Genomic DNA, 17883 nt, shown 5'->3' with positions numbered 1-17883 from the left:
CATTTTACTATTTTAAAATAAAACCAAATATCTTGGCTTGAGGGGTACCACAATCTTAGTCTTTTCAACAATATCAATAATTACCAAATTGATAAGGAACATCTCATTTATCTTGTATTTTCATTTCGTTGCATTGTACAATTACTAAGATCTTAAAAGCAAAATCCATTTAAGGGCTTTTTTAGAATTTCATTTTAATTTCAAAATTTAAATGACTAAATTATCTCTAAAATCAATTTTCTTAGGTTTGTGTCTAAGGCTTTTCTTGTTGAATGAGCCGCTCATCCAAGATGATGAATGACATGATCGTTGGTGATAATCCTGGAGCTTTATTTCAGATATGGAACGGGTGTGTGCCGCACTGCCTCTTAGATTTTGTCAGACTAATAATAATGGAGTTTATTTGTAAGAATTAACGAGAATTATACAATTAATTAATAACAAATTCGTGTTATTATATTATGTGGAGGCACATATATGAACTGTCAAGCCAAGAATAACTCTGCAAGTTGCATGCCCGGCCTTGAGCATGCCATGCTTGCGTGGGGTCAACTTGTGTAGCTTTCCAAAACTGAGACAATATTCATATGGTCAAGTCTAACCACATATGGGTGGCTACTGGCTAGCAGGCAGCAATTTAGATGATCAATCAATGTACATATTTCTCTAGCAATCAGCACAGGACTAGGGTTCATCAATTTGTGAAAATCTCAGGATGACCTTTTGCCTGCACAAGTAGAATTTTTCGTTTTTTTTTTTTGGCCAGTTGTCTGCATAAGAGTGCACAATGCAAAGCACCCTTCAATTCGTCATTAGATAGAAGTAAGGATTTGAGGTGGGATGCCTCAAATCCTAAAAATGAGTCAAGAACAAGATATTCTCAGGTTTTGGTATGACCAAAACATTTACTTCATTGTCTTGTGACGACCAATTACCAAGAAGACCGTATAGAATATGTGCTTTTGCACTGAAATTACAACCATTATAACAATCAGATGGGTCTGTAATCATAGAAGCTTGAATACAATGCAGGCAGATAGCTCTTCAAATTACCAACCAAAACCTTGTTCACTACATTGGCCTCTTACGCAATGCACTGGCCGACAGCCTTATTTATGAAATCCTTTATGTCAAAATCATCCAGCCTTATTTATGAAATCCTTTATGTCAAAATCATCCATGCCCGTCTTTGTGATGACACCCTGCTCAGAGATGCAAATGATCATACAAAATCCACCAAATGTTGTGAACATTTCCAATCAAAGTTGCAGAAGGATTCATACCTTTTCTGTTATGATACCACTTATCAAGCTGGCAGGGGTAACATCAAAAGCTGGATTCCATACTGAAATTCCGGATGCAGCAACTTGTTCCCCAAGTCCTCCACGTGCGTTCAACATTTCCTTAGGAGATCTTTCCTCTATAATGATCTCTTTTCCAGAAGAAAGGGATGAATCAAAGGAGGTAAGTGGTGCAGCAACATAAAATGGAATGTTATGATGCATTGCACATAAGGCAAGGCTGTAGGTTCCAATCTTGTTAGCTGTGTCTCCTACAATTACATTGCAGAAATCAGTCAGACACACTTGCAGAACTAGGATACAAAAGTAAATGAATTGTATTTTCTGCTAACTCAATACCATTTGCAGCCACACGATCTGCTCCAACAACAACAGCACTCACTTTACTGTCTTTCATTAATGCAGCTGCAGCAGAGTCTGCTATAAGGGTGGCAGGTATTTTCTCATGTACCAATTCGAAAGCTGTGAGTCTAGATCCCTGCAATTAGAAATTCAAATGTAATAAATAATAATTGAAAGAAGGTATAGTCAGCTAAAATGTAGATAAGTTGGTCATTATCCTTCACCATTTATAGCATCCAACAGTTCATGACAACCAAATCACAAACCTATTACAATTTAGGTGTTTGGAAAATAGATAACCAAATTTATTGAGCACACTATCACAGCCACACTCACATCAGTATTTCAGCAAACCAGTCCTACAACCTCACTCTCCAAGGTGGCAGAGGTATGGGCATTGAGATGAATCCATGCGTTTCAAGTATCTAACAGTTGGCAAAGGTTCAAAGCAATATTATATTATTGATTGTCCAACCCGGGTGGTAGAAACTGCCAGTAGGACCACCCTGCAGATTACGTGCAACTGCCCAATTTACCTTAGAGGTGCCTATCTTAGCCCATAAATTGTCAGCTAGCACAGTCTTTACCAAGTTTTTCTAAAGCCATTCCAATAAGCAAATGTCTTTACAAACATTTTTTTAAGCATTGTCTACTTGTATTTTTTTAATGCTGCTTTCCTGTACTTTCTGAAGCTTTCATGAAACCAAAGAACTCAACTCTGACATGACAAGTGCCCTCCATAACTCTTTGTTACACAAGGTTCGTTCGCAACAATAACTGAAAAGCAAATATGCAGATAATCACCTGATTGAACGGACGAGTTTCTGTGCAATAGGCCCTCTGGAGCACTCCTTCACCGTGAAGTGCACGAATCACACCCAAGGCAGTACCATATCCAGCCGTTGCAAGACTGGGAAAACAAAATGAACCAGTTTTTGAACTTAATCATATGAATTCAATCACCATCTTTCTTATCTTTCTTTACCAATCAAAAGAAAATATATTTTGTAGAAAAAAGATAGGACCATGGACAAAACAAACTGTGAAGCGCATGGGATACCTGCCAGTGTTGCAATGGGTCAAAACAGACAGTTTTGTAGGATCTTTCTGTTGGTTCTGAATAAACCTTGCTCCATATGAGCCAATTGCTTTGTTTGAAGCAACATCATCTGCTAGCATAATTTCAGCTGCCTCTATGTAAGCCTACATGGTTAAAGATTGGAAGCAAGGATTATGGGGAGCAGTAAGAATACAGTTTAACTTTCTACAACATAAAGTGAAAACAAATGAGAGAAGGTAAGTGGAGTCATCAAGACTTCACCAAATGAGTAAACCCCAGGATAGATTTCCGACCAAGTGCATGTCATTGACAATAGATTTCAGACCAAGTCATTAACAGCATAAAGATTGAAACGTAACTAAACAGAGTTATACTACCTGAAAAACACTCTGACAGTTGGAAGCAGCAGCAGCAGCCTTTGATACGACTTCTTTAAGTTTCGTTGCAGCATCTGAGAGATTGACTGCAGTTGGTCGGCTGAAAGAAAAATACGATAGATGATTCCATAATCAGCTACATCCCAACAAAAATCTAAGAAATGGCATAATCACAATCTTAACTTCTTGGGGGCAAGCACCTATTCTAATCATCTATAGGAAAGGAAAGATTAGTCGGTTTAACTACCATTCAAACAAACAATCAAACCAAACATGCAGACAACAGGCACAGTGTCGGATACAAACGCAACGATTACCTTGAAACAAGATAATCCAGTTTCCCTGCAAGGAAAGAAGCAGCTTCAACAGGTGTCCCATTAAAATTCTCCAAATTAGAAACTTCGACGGCAAGAGAAAGTGCTGCTGAAATAGCAATTGCAGGCGCCCCTCGAACTACCATCTCCCGTATGGCCAGCCTGATAGATTAAGTGAAGAATTACTTACAAGTTGAAAAATCCCAATTAAATAGCAAAATAACCTTAAAACAAAACGTAGAGAAAAAATTGACATAAAATCAAGAAATGCACAAAATATATTGCTATGCCCCCCATTTTTACAACAACCCAATAAATTTCTCAGGCAAATAAACCATTCACTTTAGAAAAAAAAAAAAAAACAAGTTGAGAAAATTAAACCAAAAGGGGCTTAAGATATGATGATACCATCCATCAGAAGCATCTTTGATATCTAAGTAAGTAGTCTCCAGAGGAAGCTTTCTCTGTTAAAACACCAACCATATTTATTATAGTGAGATATAGCACTAATCAATAAAAAAGACCTAAGCAAATAAGAATAAAGATAGATTGGTATAGAGAGAGAGAGAGAGAGACTTGATCAAGAAGCTTAAGTGAACCACGGTGGTAGCAGATAGACTGGAGAGTGTTGTCACCTTCAAGTCCATTGCTGGGATTTGTAGCCATTTAACTGATCAAGAAAACCAAAAACAAGTATCAGTCTTTAGACAACAAGCGTAACTGTTCTTAATCTTATTCATAGAGAATAAACATAAGACCTTTTGCCTTTCCCTAATCACGGCTGCTAATAAAATTGATGCTTTGGCGAGAGCTGTCAGCCTCTTTAGAGTTCCTGGTCCTGTGTGTCAGTGCATATGTCTTGGTATTGTAGCTTTATTACAAACCAAAACATTTTTTAATTAAAAATGTATTATAATGATTGTTTTAGATTATTTTCCACATTAATATATTAAAATCATTTTAAAATACATAAAAGATATTAATTTAATATTTTTAAAATAAATATTAATAATTAAAAAAGAATTTGAAAAAGAATTTATAACACAAAAATAAATAATAATTTAATATTTCTAGATTCACCCTCCATCCATGTATAAATTGCATAGGTTTGCTTTTAATGCCCTCATTTACTTTTCTTCTTTTTTGTATCTGTGTTAATTATTCACCTTATTATTACAGATTGATTTGGCTAACATTCCATATATATATATATATATATATATATATATATATATATATATTAAGTGTAGTTGATCTAATTTATAAGTTAAGAGTACGATTGATTAAATAAATACATATAGAGGGGCTCTCTGACGTGGCACAATAAATTATGTTATAAGAATAATTCGAACTATCATGAAGTCATCTTAGGATAGGATTCCTTTCATAAGGCTCAAACCCGTGGCATTCTTAGGGACCCCACACCGGGTCAAGCCACTACTTTAGAGATTATATGTATCACTCAAAATATTTAACCATTAATTTCTCATTGAATTTGACAACACCATCTTATTTGACCAAGGTCCTTTCCTTTTGGTTTCTATAATTATATTAGAAAATATTTTTATTAATATCATATACTATTTATTAGAAAAATACTTTTTTAAGCATGTTAAAAAAAATAAAAAAATTACCTATAACATCTTGTAGTTTGATCAAAATCACACTTGCCTGCCATATTTTGAAGAATTATAATTTATATCCCAGATTGAAAGAAAATTTCAGATATGAGAAATAATAGCTAATAGAGACACCAACGATATATTATCTCTCTCTATGACTCACAAACACTGGAAAAAAAAATCAATCCCCTTTCTCCCAAGTGGAATAACAAAAAATTACACTTGAAATCAATTTATTGAATGATTTTGTGGTTCAATGTGGTTGTTTATTCTGGGTGGTGGAATATCGCATAAATTTCGTCTTTAAATCAACATGTAAGAGGTATGTTTTTTATTTTATTTTTTCAAATCAAAGCTTTGAAAATCGATGATGGTGCATTGTGATGTTGTTAAAAATTGTTTATTTGATTATTTATATGTTGTTTAGTGTACATGTAACTTAAAAAAAACCCAAATTTGTTGATGTGCAATTAGATAACCCAATTTTTTTTATTGTGCAACATCAATCTCGAAAAACTAGAAAACCTAAAAAATTATTTTTGTCTTCTTTACTAAAAAATAATCAACATAAAAAATGTGATTCTAATAGTGGAAGATTTTTTATTATTGTTTATCTAAACAACCCCCATTTTAATTTGAATTTATCGTTGTTCATAAAAACTCTAATTTCTTAATCTTTCCTAATTTCTTAATCTTTCTTATAACATGGATTATATGCAATAAACTATTGTGTTAAGTATGTTAACCCATTATGTTATTGACCATAATTAGTAATTTTTTTCTTGTGAAAACTCTAAAATAACTCTAATTTTTTTTCACGGGCTACTGTTCAAAGAACCTTAATCTTGTAATTCTTGCTTAATTACATGCTTGATTAATGTGATTAAGCTTGCATTGACTGTGATTTATTATTGTTTAGCCTAATTAGCAAATTATTTTTGATAATCCTATTAAAAACTCAGAAATTATAGCTTAGTTATGTGTAGTGTATAGTCATTAATAATTTGCTTATGAGGTTTTGTTAATCTATTAATGTAATATTATATCCTTTACCATTGCAACACACATACATAATGCCTAATATAATTGCTCATCATGACTGCTCAATATTTGTCCAAAGAAATTGTTTTTTAGACTACATTTTTAGACTACATTTCTTATATTGATATCTTATTCATATGTAAGCAAATATTTGATATAAACTCGTATGACTTCAAAATAAAGGATGAAAAAGAAAATATGATTGTGGATGATGCCTCAATGTTAAAGGTAATTAGTATACATAAAGAAGAAGAAACATGTGCTTATGTTGGTGGTGATGGTGTTGAATTTGAAACAAGTGATGATTTTGATGTCAATGTTAGTAGTTCTGTTGATAGTGATGCTAATGACATTAAAGCTGAAACAAGTTTTAGTTTTGATGTTGTTGTGGGTGATGCTGCTATTAATATGTGTAGTAGTAATAAGAATGATGAAGAGAAAGAAGATCAGGACTATATCCTTTATGATAATGAAGATTTAGTTTATAAATGATGCTAAAGATGATTGGATTAATAGCTTGTTAAGTGATGGTTCTAGTGATAAAAATGTATATAGTGCTTCAGATTCAGACAATGAATGAAGTATTAGTAGTGATGATAATGATATTGATATTATAAGATATAAAAAAATTTAAGAGTGATAGCGGTGATAAGTTTATTAATGAAGATAATATCAATATAAGTAAAAAGTAGAGAAAGAGAAAGATTGATCCCGCAACTTAATTTAAATGTAAAAAGTTTAAGGTTAGAGTTAATGGTTCTATTAAGTTTTAAGAATCTCAGGTTTTCAGCAATGTCAATAAATTTAGAGATGTATTTAGATAGTAGGAAGTGAAACATGGTTATCACTTGAAAATGTATATTAATAAAAAACAAAAGGTTACAGAAAAATATATGGACAAGGGTTGTTCGTGGCAAATATATGGTTCTCTCATTCCTAGTTCCAATACATTTATGGTTAAATCCTTAAAAGAAAAACATAGTTGCATTAGGTTAGCAACTATCAAAGCTGTTAATTCGACATGGATTGTAAAAACATTATTGTCTATAAAGAATGTTGATCCAAATATCTCAAATGAAGTACTCTATACTATTCTAGAAGATAAGTTTGATATCTCAAATGTTAATGAATATCTACTTTGACTAATCTATGTCATCTTTCAAATTCATATGGGTACATTTAGGTCCTCTTAAAACCCTACCCAAAGTAATTGTGTCAATTGAAGGATATAAAAGAAGACTGATGATTTTGAGAAAACCATATTATATATTTAACTATTATTGTTTATGAAAAATTATATAATTTATGTGATGAACTGCTACAAGAAATTTATGTTGTTGATATTGTTGCTAATAATGTGTGACTGTTGATGCTTGAGTTTTTTTTCCCTGCACTATGAATGTTGTTTGCTAAGAATGCCTAAGATTTTATTTTCACATTTATTATTATTTATTAATGCTTGCTAAGAATACCTTATGATGTTATTTTATTTGTTTGATATGAACAAGATAATAGATAAAAACATTAATATCTCACAATTAAATTAGTTATCAACAACAATTTTACACTCACAAATCTAATATTTATAATGTGATAGATCCAAACTATACATAGTTCATTTTTTAATTTTTTCCATTTATCTATTATTCACTTCAGGTGAGTCCGCAATGAGTAGGATTTGCTTATCATTGATTTTGGAGGTGATTTTTCACAAATATATGTACTTGAACAATAAGGTCAACATGTTAAGAGTGAAGGGGCTGGATTATTAATCTCTTAAGAGGGAATTAAATGATTTTGATGGTGATTCTCTTCTTGCATAATGCGTAATTGTCGATTAACTTATTAAACTTATTGTATTTTATTTTGCAAATCGTTTCATAGTTTCATGTAGAAAAATTGACCAACTGGACCGAATGATGATACTGCAGGGCGTGCTGGAAAAATTTCTAGGACTTGTGCAAGAGACTTGGGAACAAAGCAGGGTTAACAACAGGTTCGTGTTTGGGTGGTCCGTAAGGAAATTTGCTTTAAAACCATGTTTAATTAGCATATTTGAGGTAAAGTTTAAATTAATTTCTTTTATTTTTAGAGTTAAAACTTTATTAAAAAATATTTTTCATGAAGTATATGATAAAAGCTCTATCTGCCCGGATCGGTAGACTGTCTTTGATTACTCATGAAAAAGATGATCATCTTTGTTCTCTTTCGGATTTACCATTGAATTATTTTCGAACCTATCTTCTGATGTGTTTTCAGAGGAATATTCATCGAGTACTTAGTATTTTGTTGTCTCTCTATTTCTCTGCTTATTCCAGCTTGTATTTGCAGCACTCAATTCTCTATCAATATGGCACACCTCCTGCAACAGATCCTTAAATGGAATTCTCTTGGTAGGCTCAGTTCTTGGTTCTGCGCTCTGTGGAATCTTATCTCGTGTTGAACGATGACACATTCTGCTTGTTTGTATTATGATTTTATTTTTTGTTTGTCATCTATACAAAGACAATTGGACAGTCAACTATTGTAGTTATTTCCTTTCCCTTCCAGGCAATGTGACTCTAAATTCTCCATTCAGGTTCCGAGCATCATAGCTTAGCCACTCGTTTTAACTTTTAGGCTTGGTAGATCGTGAGCTGAAGCACTCCTGCTGCTTCATCTGGCAGGAGCATATAGAGTGCTTGGTTCTGGACTTGCTGCTGTCCTCTACCCGCCTAGGTACTATGCTACATCAGCATTTTCCACATGATCGCGGTGGCAAAGGGAGTGGCTGTTTCGAGTTAAAGCCTACTCCTAGTTCCTTGCTTATTCATATGTGAAGACAAGGTGGGAAAATAGGCGCAAACTAGCATCGTATGGTTGTAGTTGAAGACCTAACAGCATCACAAAAAGATAAAAACAGAACGAGAGAAGATTCGTATTCCTTTAGGCATTCCATCAACTCAAAACAAGCACATGGGGCAAGCACCATGAAAAACGAGAAAACATTTCCCTGCATCCCCATAAAACATTGAAAGTCTTTCCGGATCAGCACAAACTAAGATGGAAGTATCAAGTTAGTGATCAGTTTTGTCACAAAACGAATTTACCATGGTACACTGTTGCAAATCAGCCAAAGAGAACGACCGCCAGGGAGAAAAATTTTGTCGTGGGGATGGTAACGAGGTTAGATTGTTATGAGAAGCCCTGGATCTTGGGTGCAGAGGTGGAAGATTTGGGGGAGACTTTGAAGTTGAAGTCGAATCCTCGCTAGCACTACTGATGCTTTCAGAACTGCTCATGGCAACTGCTAAAGCCAATGTGCTTTTGCTATTGCTAATCGGTCTCTTTGCTATCCCACTTCGGTAAGGGAAACTCCTGGTCTTCTCCCAAACATGAGAGAAAGCAAGCAGGTTTCTGCGTTTCCTCGTATACGCATTCTCTGGTTTTGCAATGTCTTTTATGGAGGGAGAAGAGGACGCATCAGACAGGCTTGTGAAAGACTTTGATTTGCCATTATAGAAATTTGATATACCTCTCCTGCAAACATTTCTCAATCATCAGTCCAAAATAATGCAAAACAACATGATTATTCCACGGTTCAATTAGCTAAACATCCAAAACAAGACAAACCCTAAAGAAATCTGGTACATGCCAATCTGTATATGAAATGTCCCACTGTTGTCAGTGCTATTCTCGTAAGATGCCATTCTAAGGAAATAAGTTTCACTATACATATCTTGCAGAGGAAATAAGTTTCACTATTCAGATCTTGCAAACAATTTGTAATTCTAAACTTTAAAGAGCATAACAAAGCAGAAACTAGCCAAAAACAGAAAATCATCTGCTATTTCCACAGAGACAACCATGAAAAAGGAAAGAACATAGGAATTAGAAAAAAAATCTGCCCAGCACATAATAATGATCTAAATGAAGACTCAACGGTAGCAGTGACTGAAATTGGCTTGCTTCCTTGGTCAAGAAAATAACTAAATACCTAGGGCATATCCCATTCAATCAAAAGCTCAGATCTTCACTTCTAAAGATCCCCTTATTCAAGAGCAAAACGCTCATGTAAAGAAAATCAAGTTCTCATCAAATGCAGTAATAAAAACATCTAATTAATTAAGATTTACCGAAAAGAACTAATTTATTCCAAACTACAAGTAAAAAAGAAAAAGAAAATGGTTCTCGCAAAGCCAAAAGAAATATTTATTTATTTATAAAAATACCTGATAGGCAAGACCTCCTCTAAAGCCTCCATGGAATCAAGAGTCCCTTTATATGCACTTTGCACCTCATTTTCCTCCAACCCATCTTCTCCACCATCCGTTAGATCACTATTTTTCCCGATCGACGACGAAGAAGATGTCGTCGAAGACGACGGACTACACTCCTCCGCCATCTCCTTCCTCCTCTCCACCGACGAGGTCGCCAAACACCCTATTCTTTCGCTATTACAACTATTATGATCCACTGCTATTTTCATATTTCTAGATAGTCAAGAAAACAAAATCCTCTTCTTTGTGTGTCTGTGGTTTGAAAACAGAGGATGTTTTTCTTGCTGGGCTCTTGCCTTTAGTTTAAGAAAGATTTGGGTTGAATAAAGAAAGAGAACATGTGGTGGTGTGTTGATTTCAGTTATATATAGAATGAAATATAAATTAATTAATTAATTAAATGAAAGCAAACTATCTGTTGGGAAAATAAATAAAATTGAAATTTTAATGATTAATAAATAAGACAGAGAAAAAGGAGGGGGTTTCTTTTCCCTTTAGTTTAGCCTTATCCTTATCTACCCCGTGGATGGATGTTACAATTTCCTATATATTTTTTTATTTTTAATTACGTAAAAAAACTAGCCGCTGCTGCTGCTGCTGCTATCCTGTGTTTCTGGTCTTACATTTGATGCTTTGTTCTTGTTATCTATTTTTCTTCTTTTTCTTTTTATATACTTGTCTGTGGAATATTTTTGTGTTTACTCCACGGAACCGAACTGTTTACGTGGTGTAAAAAATATTCTATTGGAATATCAATTTACTTATAGAAATAAATCCCTTTTTTTATTTTTTTATGTTTTTTTATGATTGTTTTTGGTTAATAACCTGTTTGTTTTTTCATTTTAAAAGTGTATTTGAAAAAATTTAAATTTTATTTTATTTTTTTTACTTTAAATTAATATTTTTTTAGTTTTTCAGATATTTTGATGTGCTGATGTCAAAAATAATTTTTAAAAAATAAATAAATATTATTTTGATATATTTTTTAATAAAAAACACTTTAAAAAATAATCACAACCACATTTTCAAATATTATTTAAATGTATCCTAATAAGGTAGCTTTTTATAATACAAAAAGGGCGGAGGGGGGCCTATTTCCTCCATGTAAAGATTAAAAGACAATTTTACGAAGGTGGAATTAGATGTGGTGTCGAATTTTATGCTTAAAATAACAAGAAAATCATATATGTGTGATGGTGATTTTGTTTTGAATTTTTTTTATATATAATTGAAGAAACTACCCAAAATTGACAATTAGAATGGCTTGTTTGCAACTCTAATATACAAATGAGGGAAAAGGATATGGTACCATACCATGGCTGCTTTAAAAAATTGCCTCCATTTCCGAATATATTAGATGCGGTTTCAAACAACAAGTTTTATATAAAAAAATATTATTTATTTAAAATTAATTTTTTATATTTTAAAATTATTTTGATGGGTTGATATCAAAAATAATTTTTAAAAAATAAAAAAAATATTATTTAATGTATTTTCAAAAAGAAAACACCTTAAAAAACAACAATATTTATTAAAATTAGAAGATCGGATTCATATATATACACACACACTAGGAAAGAAGAATTTTCCTAACATGTGCCTTAATGACACTGTTAATGTGAATAAATTGAAGATTTGAATTCCCATAATCAACAACATTTATTTCAAGACTTAAGATTTGACTCCGTGTAATGACTGACTTGATTTTTGGTTTAACGGTCACTATAATTTTCAAATTAATTTGTATTGACCTTTTATATTTTTACTAGCCGATTTTTAACAATAACTCAAGAAATAAAAACAGTGAACAAATCTCTCTGACCATCACTCCTCCATCTTAAAATAACAATAATTTGATTGTGAAAATGACAAAAAAAAATTGATCTACTAATATTAACGTGCCTCCTTGGAAATTTATTTAAAAAAATAAAAAAAAAATCATAAGAAAAAATATGCAAATTAAGTAATTAACATGTAATTTCAGACAGCAATCTATAAATTAGTGAATTAAAAGAGAAAAAGAAGAAGAAGAAAGGAAAAGTAAAAGTAAAAGTAAATGCCGACCAAAAGTGAAGCCCAAATGTTAGAATACGAGGGGACAAAAGAAATAAAAAGAGGTGGGGCCAGGTGGCAAGAGGAAAGGGTGGTAGTGGTTCAAAATTAAGACACGTTCAAGTATCTTTATCTTCTTGTGTCTTTGATCGATGCCATTACGTGTAACTGACGAAACGCCTCGCTTAGCCTTATCCATATTCATGGCCCCACACGTTTTTAATTTCACGATTTTTCATAACACCCACATCTTTATTATTTATTTACTTATTTATTTGGCTCAGCTCCACGCACATTATCCCATCATTATCTTTTTTTTCCCCATATATTTTATGACGTCCTCGACAAGAAAGTCGTGCAAGGATTAGGTACTGAAATTAATTAGTCAATAACTTGAGAATCCATTTATTCCCCGAGCATTTTATCCATAAAATATCCTATTATTTTATATTCTTAAACAAAATTGTATGCGCCATATATATATATATATATATATATATATATATATATATATATATATATATTCATTTGAGAAAATGATAGTTTTTATTGTGGCTGTAATGATCATTATGATTGTAAGAAATTGTTTGATAAGAATTATTATCTTATATAAGATTTAAAAATTCAAAATCTTTATTTTATAACTTCTAAGTTTTGAGTACATTATTATTATTATTATTATTATTATTAAGAATATATGAAATGAATCACTATTAAAGTTATTAATTAGATGTTATAGACTGGTGACGGAAATCGTAATGGCGGCTAATATTTCAAGTCGGCTTGAATATTACTGCTCGACGGCTTAGCTAGGTAGATAGCTCAAGCTCAACTCAAGCGGGTGGAATATGATTGTTACAGTTTGTAACAGCTAAATCCAGCTAGATCAGGTAGATAGCTAGATAGATAGGGTAGGAATCCAGAAAACAAACAATCAACGGCTAGGATTGGGTTGGGTATTTGAGAGCGGGTCCCGCTTCCTGTCCTGGAGAGAGGGGGGAAGAAGACTTGGTTGGTTTTCTTTCTCTCTCCACAAGGCACAGGGGAAAATGAAATAAAATGATGTTGGTTTTGTGGGACCCATGTGTCCACTGAAATTGAAAGACCATACGACCACGTGTTGCAGGTAAGGTCACTTTCAATATTCATCCTCATCCTCAATCCTGTCCTAGTCCTCAATAGTCACGTGGAGATGACTCACCCTTGGAGTCCAAGGTTTCCAATGCATCCCTGCGGTCTAAATTATAAAACTAAGTCCTCCTAGTTTTGATAAATGAATTAATTAGTTATTTTGTTTTAAAAACTAATTATTTAGTCCTTTCTGTTCATTTACGTTTTTTTATTTTTAAGAAAATAGAGGGAAGGAAATGAATAAATAAATATTACAAAAATAAATTAATTTTTTTAAAAAAAAAGATTAATTAATTTATCTTTTAAAAATAGAGGAACTGTTTTTTATGAGTATTTACATTTTAATCTAATATGTATATTTATGTCTAAAACAGACATCGGTTTTGAGAAGATTTGACAAAAATACCGACAACGTTGACAAAAAAAAACACTAATTGAGAATATTTTGAAATGTCTGGAACCTGATTGATAAAATTCATAGGTTATAAATGTAATTGAGAATGGATATACAAGTTGGAGACTAACATGAGGGTTTCCCTATAATAGCATGTTTTAAATTATATATACATATTATTTTTAGAGTTTAATTTCTTCGTTTGATTTTTGAACAAATAAAATATGTTATTGGACCAGGTCTGAAGACTAGATGGGATCAAACCAATAAGAAGCCTGAGAAAGTCCACGAAGAAAAACCAGCTACCATTGCAATGAGTACTTGTTTCAACAGTTAGAATGACAAAAAAAACCCAGCTAACACCGGCAAATATAGGTTCAAATTACCAGTTTACCACCACCGAAACTGCTCCTAGAAGGCGACAACAATCCTAAGCCATTTAGGCTTTTATCATAGGGAGTGGGCGGGCGAGGAGAATGGCTCCTCTATGGCTGGCGAGGCCACACCGACCACAAGCAGGGGTGAAGTCACAGCGTGGGCACAGAGGGCATCCGCCCACACTGACAAAGGAAAGTTTGGAGAAAGAAACTTATCATTAATGCTCTAATATGGATGTTGATGATTGTTTTAAGATTTAATCAAGGAGGAACCACACTTCTTCTCTTTTGCAGTCGCGTTGTGGAAGCTAATCCTTGCATGGCAATTGTGATCCCTGTGATTGGAGAGGATGTAGGGCCTCAATTAAGAAATTGGAGATCATACATGGATAGATTTTTTATCTGGACTCAATCACCTACCAAGGTAATGTTTGCACTACGGTATCTGTAATAGAAGGTTCATCTCCGATAACCAATTTTTAGAACTTGACCTTACGAGTTGATTTGGAACCCGCTCGAGTCTTAGATCAAGTCTGGTGTGTTAAATCTTGGTGAAACCCGTTAATTTTTTTTAAAAAAATGATATTGATGGGTAAAACTCAGTAATTGTTTTTTTTAAAACGATATTGTTTTAGTTTTTTTTTTTTTTAAAAAAAAAACTATCCAAAAAATGTTATTTTAGATAATTCTTTTTTAAAAAAAAAACTCTTTGACATGTCAATTTAATGACCTGTAGGTTGCCTGATATTCTAGGTTATCTACTGGCCTGAATCAAGGGATCCGAAATGTAGCAAAAATCCAGCTTTGAAGGACAGCACTACATTTCGAGAGGGACAGTATTGGATTATATCAGCGACACACATGCAGGAGTTATTACCTAAAATAACTTTCCAAACGCATGGCCAAGAGGAGACCCATGGAAGACGGTGGAGGGGTATGGCTTGGAGCACAAGTGCCCTCACAAGACTTGTGCGGTTGTGCCTTTTGCTTTGGCTAGTGTCCTTTCGGATCTGAAGTTCAAGAGTAAATGGACACCCAATTTGCAATATAAATAACAAAAAAGCTAAAATGGAAGGTAAGTTTATTCGGCCATAGATATATTTTTCTACGCTCCGCTGCATTGTAGTGGAGTTCCAGTGTTTGCCATTTAAAAAATAAAATAAATGTCTTGGTTCGGTTTTTTCATGCAATCCATAAATTATTAAAAAATAACATAATTACCATTCATGTCCGTTTTAAAAACTAGTATATGGGGGTATTTATGTTTTTTTAATATAGTAAAATGACAAGTTTACTCTTTAAATAAAAAAATAAAACCATGTGTCCAAGGGTATTTTGATCTTTTAACAAAGATTAATTAATATTTCAATTGAAAAAGATGTTGACACGTGGGAGGCGCCTTTCCACCGGCAAAAAATGCCTTCACACCGTGTTGTTGGAAGATTCGTTATGTTCTTTTTTATTGGTGCGATGAGTGTCGGTGGAGGCAGGGCGGTTTATTGCCAATGAGGTTTTTTTTCAATTTATTTGCTCTCTCCTCCCTAAAAAATAACAAGTTGGTTTTTTTTCTTGTCGATATTCCAACTTCAGTTCTTATTTTTTTGAATTTTGGTTTTTGTTCTTGACTTTTTTGTAAAAGTTTTATTTGTTTTTAATTTCATTATTCAATCCTAATTTGTCATATATTTTTTTTTATTAGCTACTTATTCTTTTGATTTTCTATTTTTTTTCTTGATCCTTTTATCAAAGTTTTATTAGTTTCAATTTCATCATTCAATCCAAGTTTATAGTATATTATTTTTTTCAATTTGGTCCTCATTCTTTTGAATTTTTTTGTCCTTTTCTTAAAGTTATTTTCTTTTTAATTTCACCCTCCAATAGAAAATTTATAATTGCCCTTTAATTTAATTTTAATTTTAATTTTTATCCAATTGCAAAGTGCGTGCCAGATAAAGACTCTAAGGATAGATCGTGGGGGAGAGTTTATTTACAAGCCTTTTCTTGATTATTGCAAAGAGAATGGTATTCAAAGGCAACTTACTGCTCGACATACTCCTCAGCAGAATGGAGTTGTAGAAAGGAAAAATAGAGTTATTGAAGAAATGGCAAAAAGCATGTTAAAGGGGAAAAGACTTCCTAATAAGTTTTGGGTTGAAGCATGGTATAAACAAAAACATGATGTCAATCATCTTAAAGTCTTTGGCAGTATTGCTTATGCTCTTATTCCTTCTCAAAGCAGAGACAAGTTTGATAAAAAAGGAGAGAGACTTATCTTCATTGGCTATAGTGATGAATCAAAAGGCTTTCAACTCTTCAATCTTAGAAAGGATCAATTACTTCTTTCCAGAGATGTTATTTTTTTGAATCTACAACTTGGAAATGGAAAGATTCAGTCAATCCAGAATCAGCAACACTTGAGTTACTTGAAGTTCCAAAGCAGTTTAATGTTTCCAATTCTTCTTCTCAAAATAAAATTGGTTCAAATTCTCAGAATGATGGAAGCTCATCAAGTTCTAATGAAGAATTAGACTTGGAATCTCCTCCAAGGAGATTTCGACCATTAACTGACATTTACAACTCTTGTCATTTTGCTTTCTTTTCAGGTGAACCTTGGAATTTTGAAGAACCAATAAGAAATGAAGAATGGAGGAAAGCTATGAATGAGGAGATGATAAGTATTGAAAAGAATCAAACATGGAAGTTAGTTAATCTCCCAAAAGAAAAGAAGACAGTGAGCTTAAAATGGGTGTTCAAGATCAAATACAATGAGGATGACAATATTCAGAAGCATAATGCTAGAATTGTTGCAAAAGGCTACTCACAGAAGCATGAAGTTGATTTTATAGAAACCTTTGCACTTGTTACAAGAATGGAAACTATCAAAATAGTTATTGCCTTAGTTGCACAACTTCAATTGCAGGTTTTTCAATTTGATGTTAAGTCCAACATTTCTTAATGGAGAATTGCAGGAAAAGGTCTATGTTGAGCAACCTCCAAGATATAAATTAAAAGGAAAAGAAGAAAAAAATTATAGACTTTATAAAGCTCTTTATAGATTAAAACAGGCACCAAGAGCATGGAACAACAAAATTGATCTTTATTTTCATCAGAATGGATTTGAAAGAAGTCAATTTGAATCATCACTCTATCTGGAAAAAAAAATGGAGAAGACTTTTTAATGATTTGTCTCTATGTTGATGATCTAATATATGCAGAAACAAGAAAAGATATGATTGCAGAATTCAAGAATGCTACGATGAAAGAATTCGAAATGTCAGATATTGGATTGATAAGATATTTTCTTGGCATTCAAGTGAAGCGATCTTTAGGAGAAATTTCTATTTCACAAGAAAAGTATGTTGCAGATCTTTTCAAGATATTCAACATGTCAGAATGTAAACCAATAACATCTCTTATGGCAGCAAATAAGAAGTCACAACAGAATGATGGTGCTGCTAAGATGGATTCTAACATTTTTCAAAGTCTTGTTGGATCTTTAATCTATCTCACAAATTTAAGACCTGATATATTATTCTCAGTAAGTATTATTTTCAGATTTATGGAGGATCTTAACAAACTTCATTTTACAGCAACAAAAAGAATCATGCGATAT

At 32.7% G+C, this 17883-nt stretch overlaps 2 protein-coding genes and 1 long non-coding RNA gene across 7 annotated transcripts; 1 reads left to right on the top strand and 2 right to left on the bottom strand.

Annotated features, from left to right (window-relative positions):
• Positions 1–788: 788 nt before the first annotated feature.
• LOC7491987 (methylthioribose-1-phosphate isomerase) lies at positions 789–4306 on the bottom strand. Of its 3 annotated transcripts, XM_024602595.2 has the most exons (11): positions 4153–4306; positions 3971–4064; positions 3803–3858; positions 3398–3556; positions 3081–3180; positions 2704–2846; positions 2448–2553; positions 1641–1779; positions 1284–1552; positions 1146–1202; positions 789–1108 (listed from the first exon to the last, which is right to left on the bottom strand). In XM_024602595.2, the coding sequence occupies exons 2-11, from the start codon at positions 4058–4060 to the stop codon at positions 1085–1087; spliced, it is 1143 nt and encodes a 380-aa protein (XP_024458363.1). In that variant the 5' UTR covers positions 4061–4064; positions 4153–4306; the 3' UTR covers positions 789–1084. The 3 variants fall into 3 exon arrangements, with proteins under 3 accessions (XP_024458363.1, XP_052310018.1, XP_052310017.1); XM_052454058.1 differs by having other exon boundaries at positions 789–1202; XM_052454057.1 differs by lacking the exon at positions 4153–4306 and having other exon boundaries at positions 3971–4145.
• Positions 4307–8517: 4211 nt separating this feature from the next.
• On the bottom strand, positions 8518–10667 carry LOC7491986 (protein OXIDATIVE STRESS 3 LIKE 1). Of its 2 annotated transcripts, XM_024604202.2 has the most exons (3): positions 10269–10667; positions 9147–9576; positions 8518–9049 (listed from the first exon to the last, which is right to left on the bottom strand). In XM_024604202.2, the coding sequence occupies exons 1-3, from the start codon at positions 10523–10525 to the stop codon at positions 8903–8905; spliced, it is 834 nt and encodes a 277-aa protein (XP_024459970.1). In that variant the 5' UTR covers positions 10526–10667; the 3' UTR covers positions 8518–8902. The 2 variants fall into 2 exon arrangements, with proteins under 2 accessions (XP_024459970.1, XP_002308520.1); XM_002308484.4 differs by having other exon boundaries at positions 8953–9576; positions 10269–10665.
• A 3360-nt stretch (positions 10668–14027) lies between these two features.
• LOC112327940 (uncharacterized) lies at positions 14028–17260 on the top strand. Of its 2 annotated transcripts, none has more exons than XR_002982465.2 (3): positions 14028–14694; positions 15007–15345; positions 16874–17260. It is a non-coding gene; the product is annotated as an uncharacterized LOC112327940 (long non-coding RNA). The 2 variants fall into 2 exon arrangements; XR_002982466.2 differs by having other exon boundaries at positions 16210–17260.
• Positions 17261–17883: the final 623 nt, after the last annotated feature.

This window comes from Populus trichocarpa, chromosome 6 (genome assembly GCF_000002775.5).
Source record: "Populus trichocarpa isolate Nisqually-1 chromosome 6, P.trichocarpa_v4.1, whole genome shotgun sequence".
NCBI classification, from domain to species: domain Eukaryota; kingdom Viridiplantae; phylum Streptophyta; class Magnoliopsida; order Malpighiales; family Salicaceae; genus Populus; species Populus trichocarpa.
This window is presented reverse-complemented; position numbering and strand designations above follow the sequence as displayed.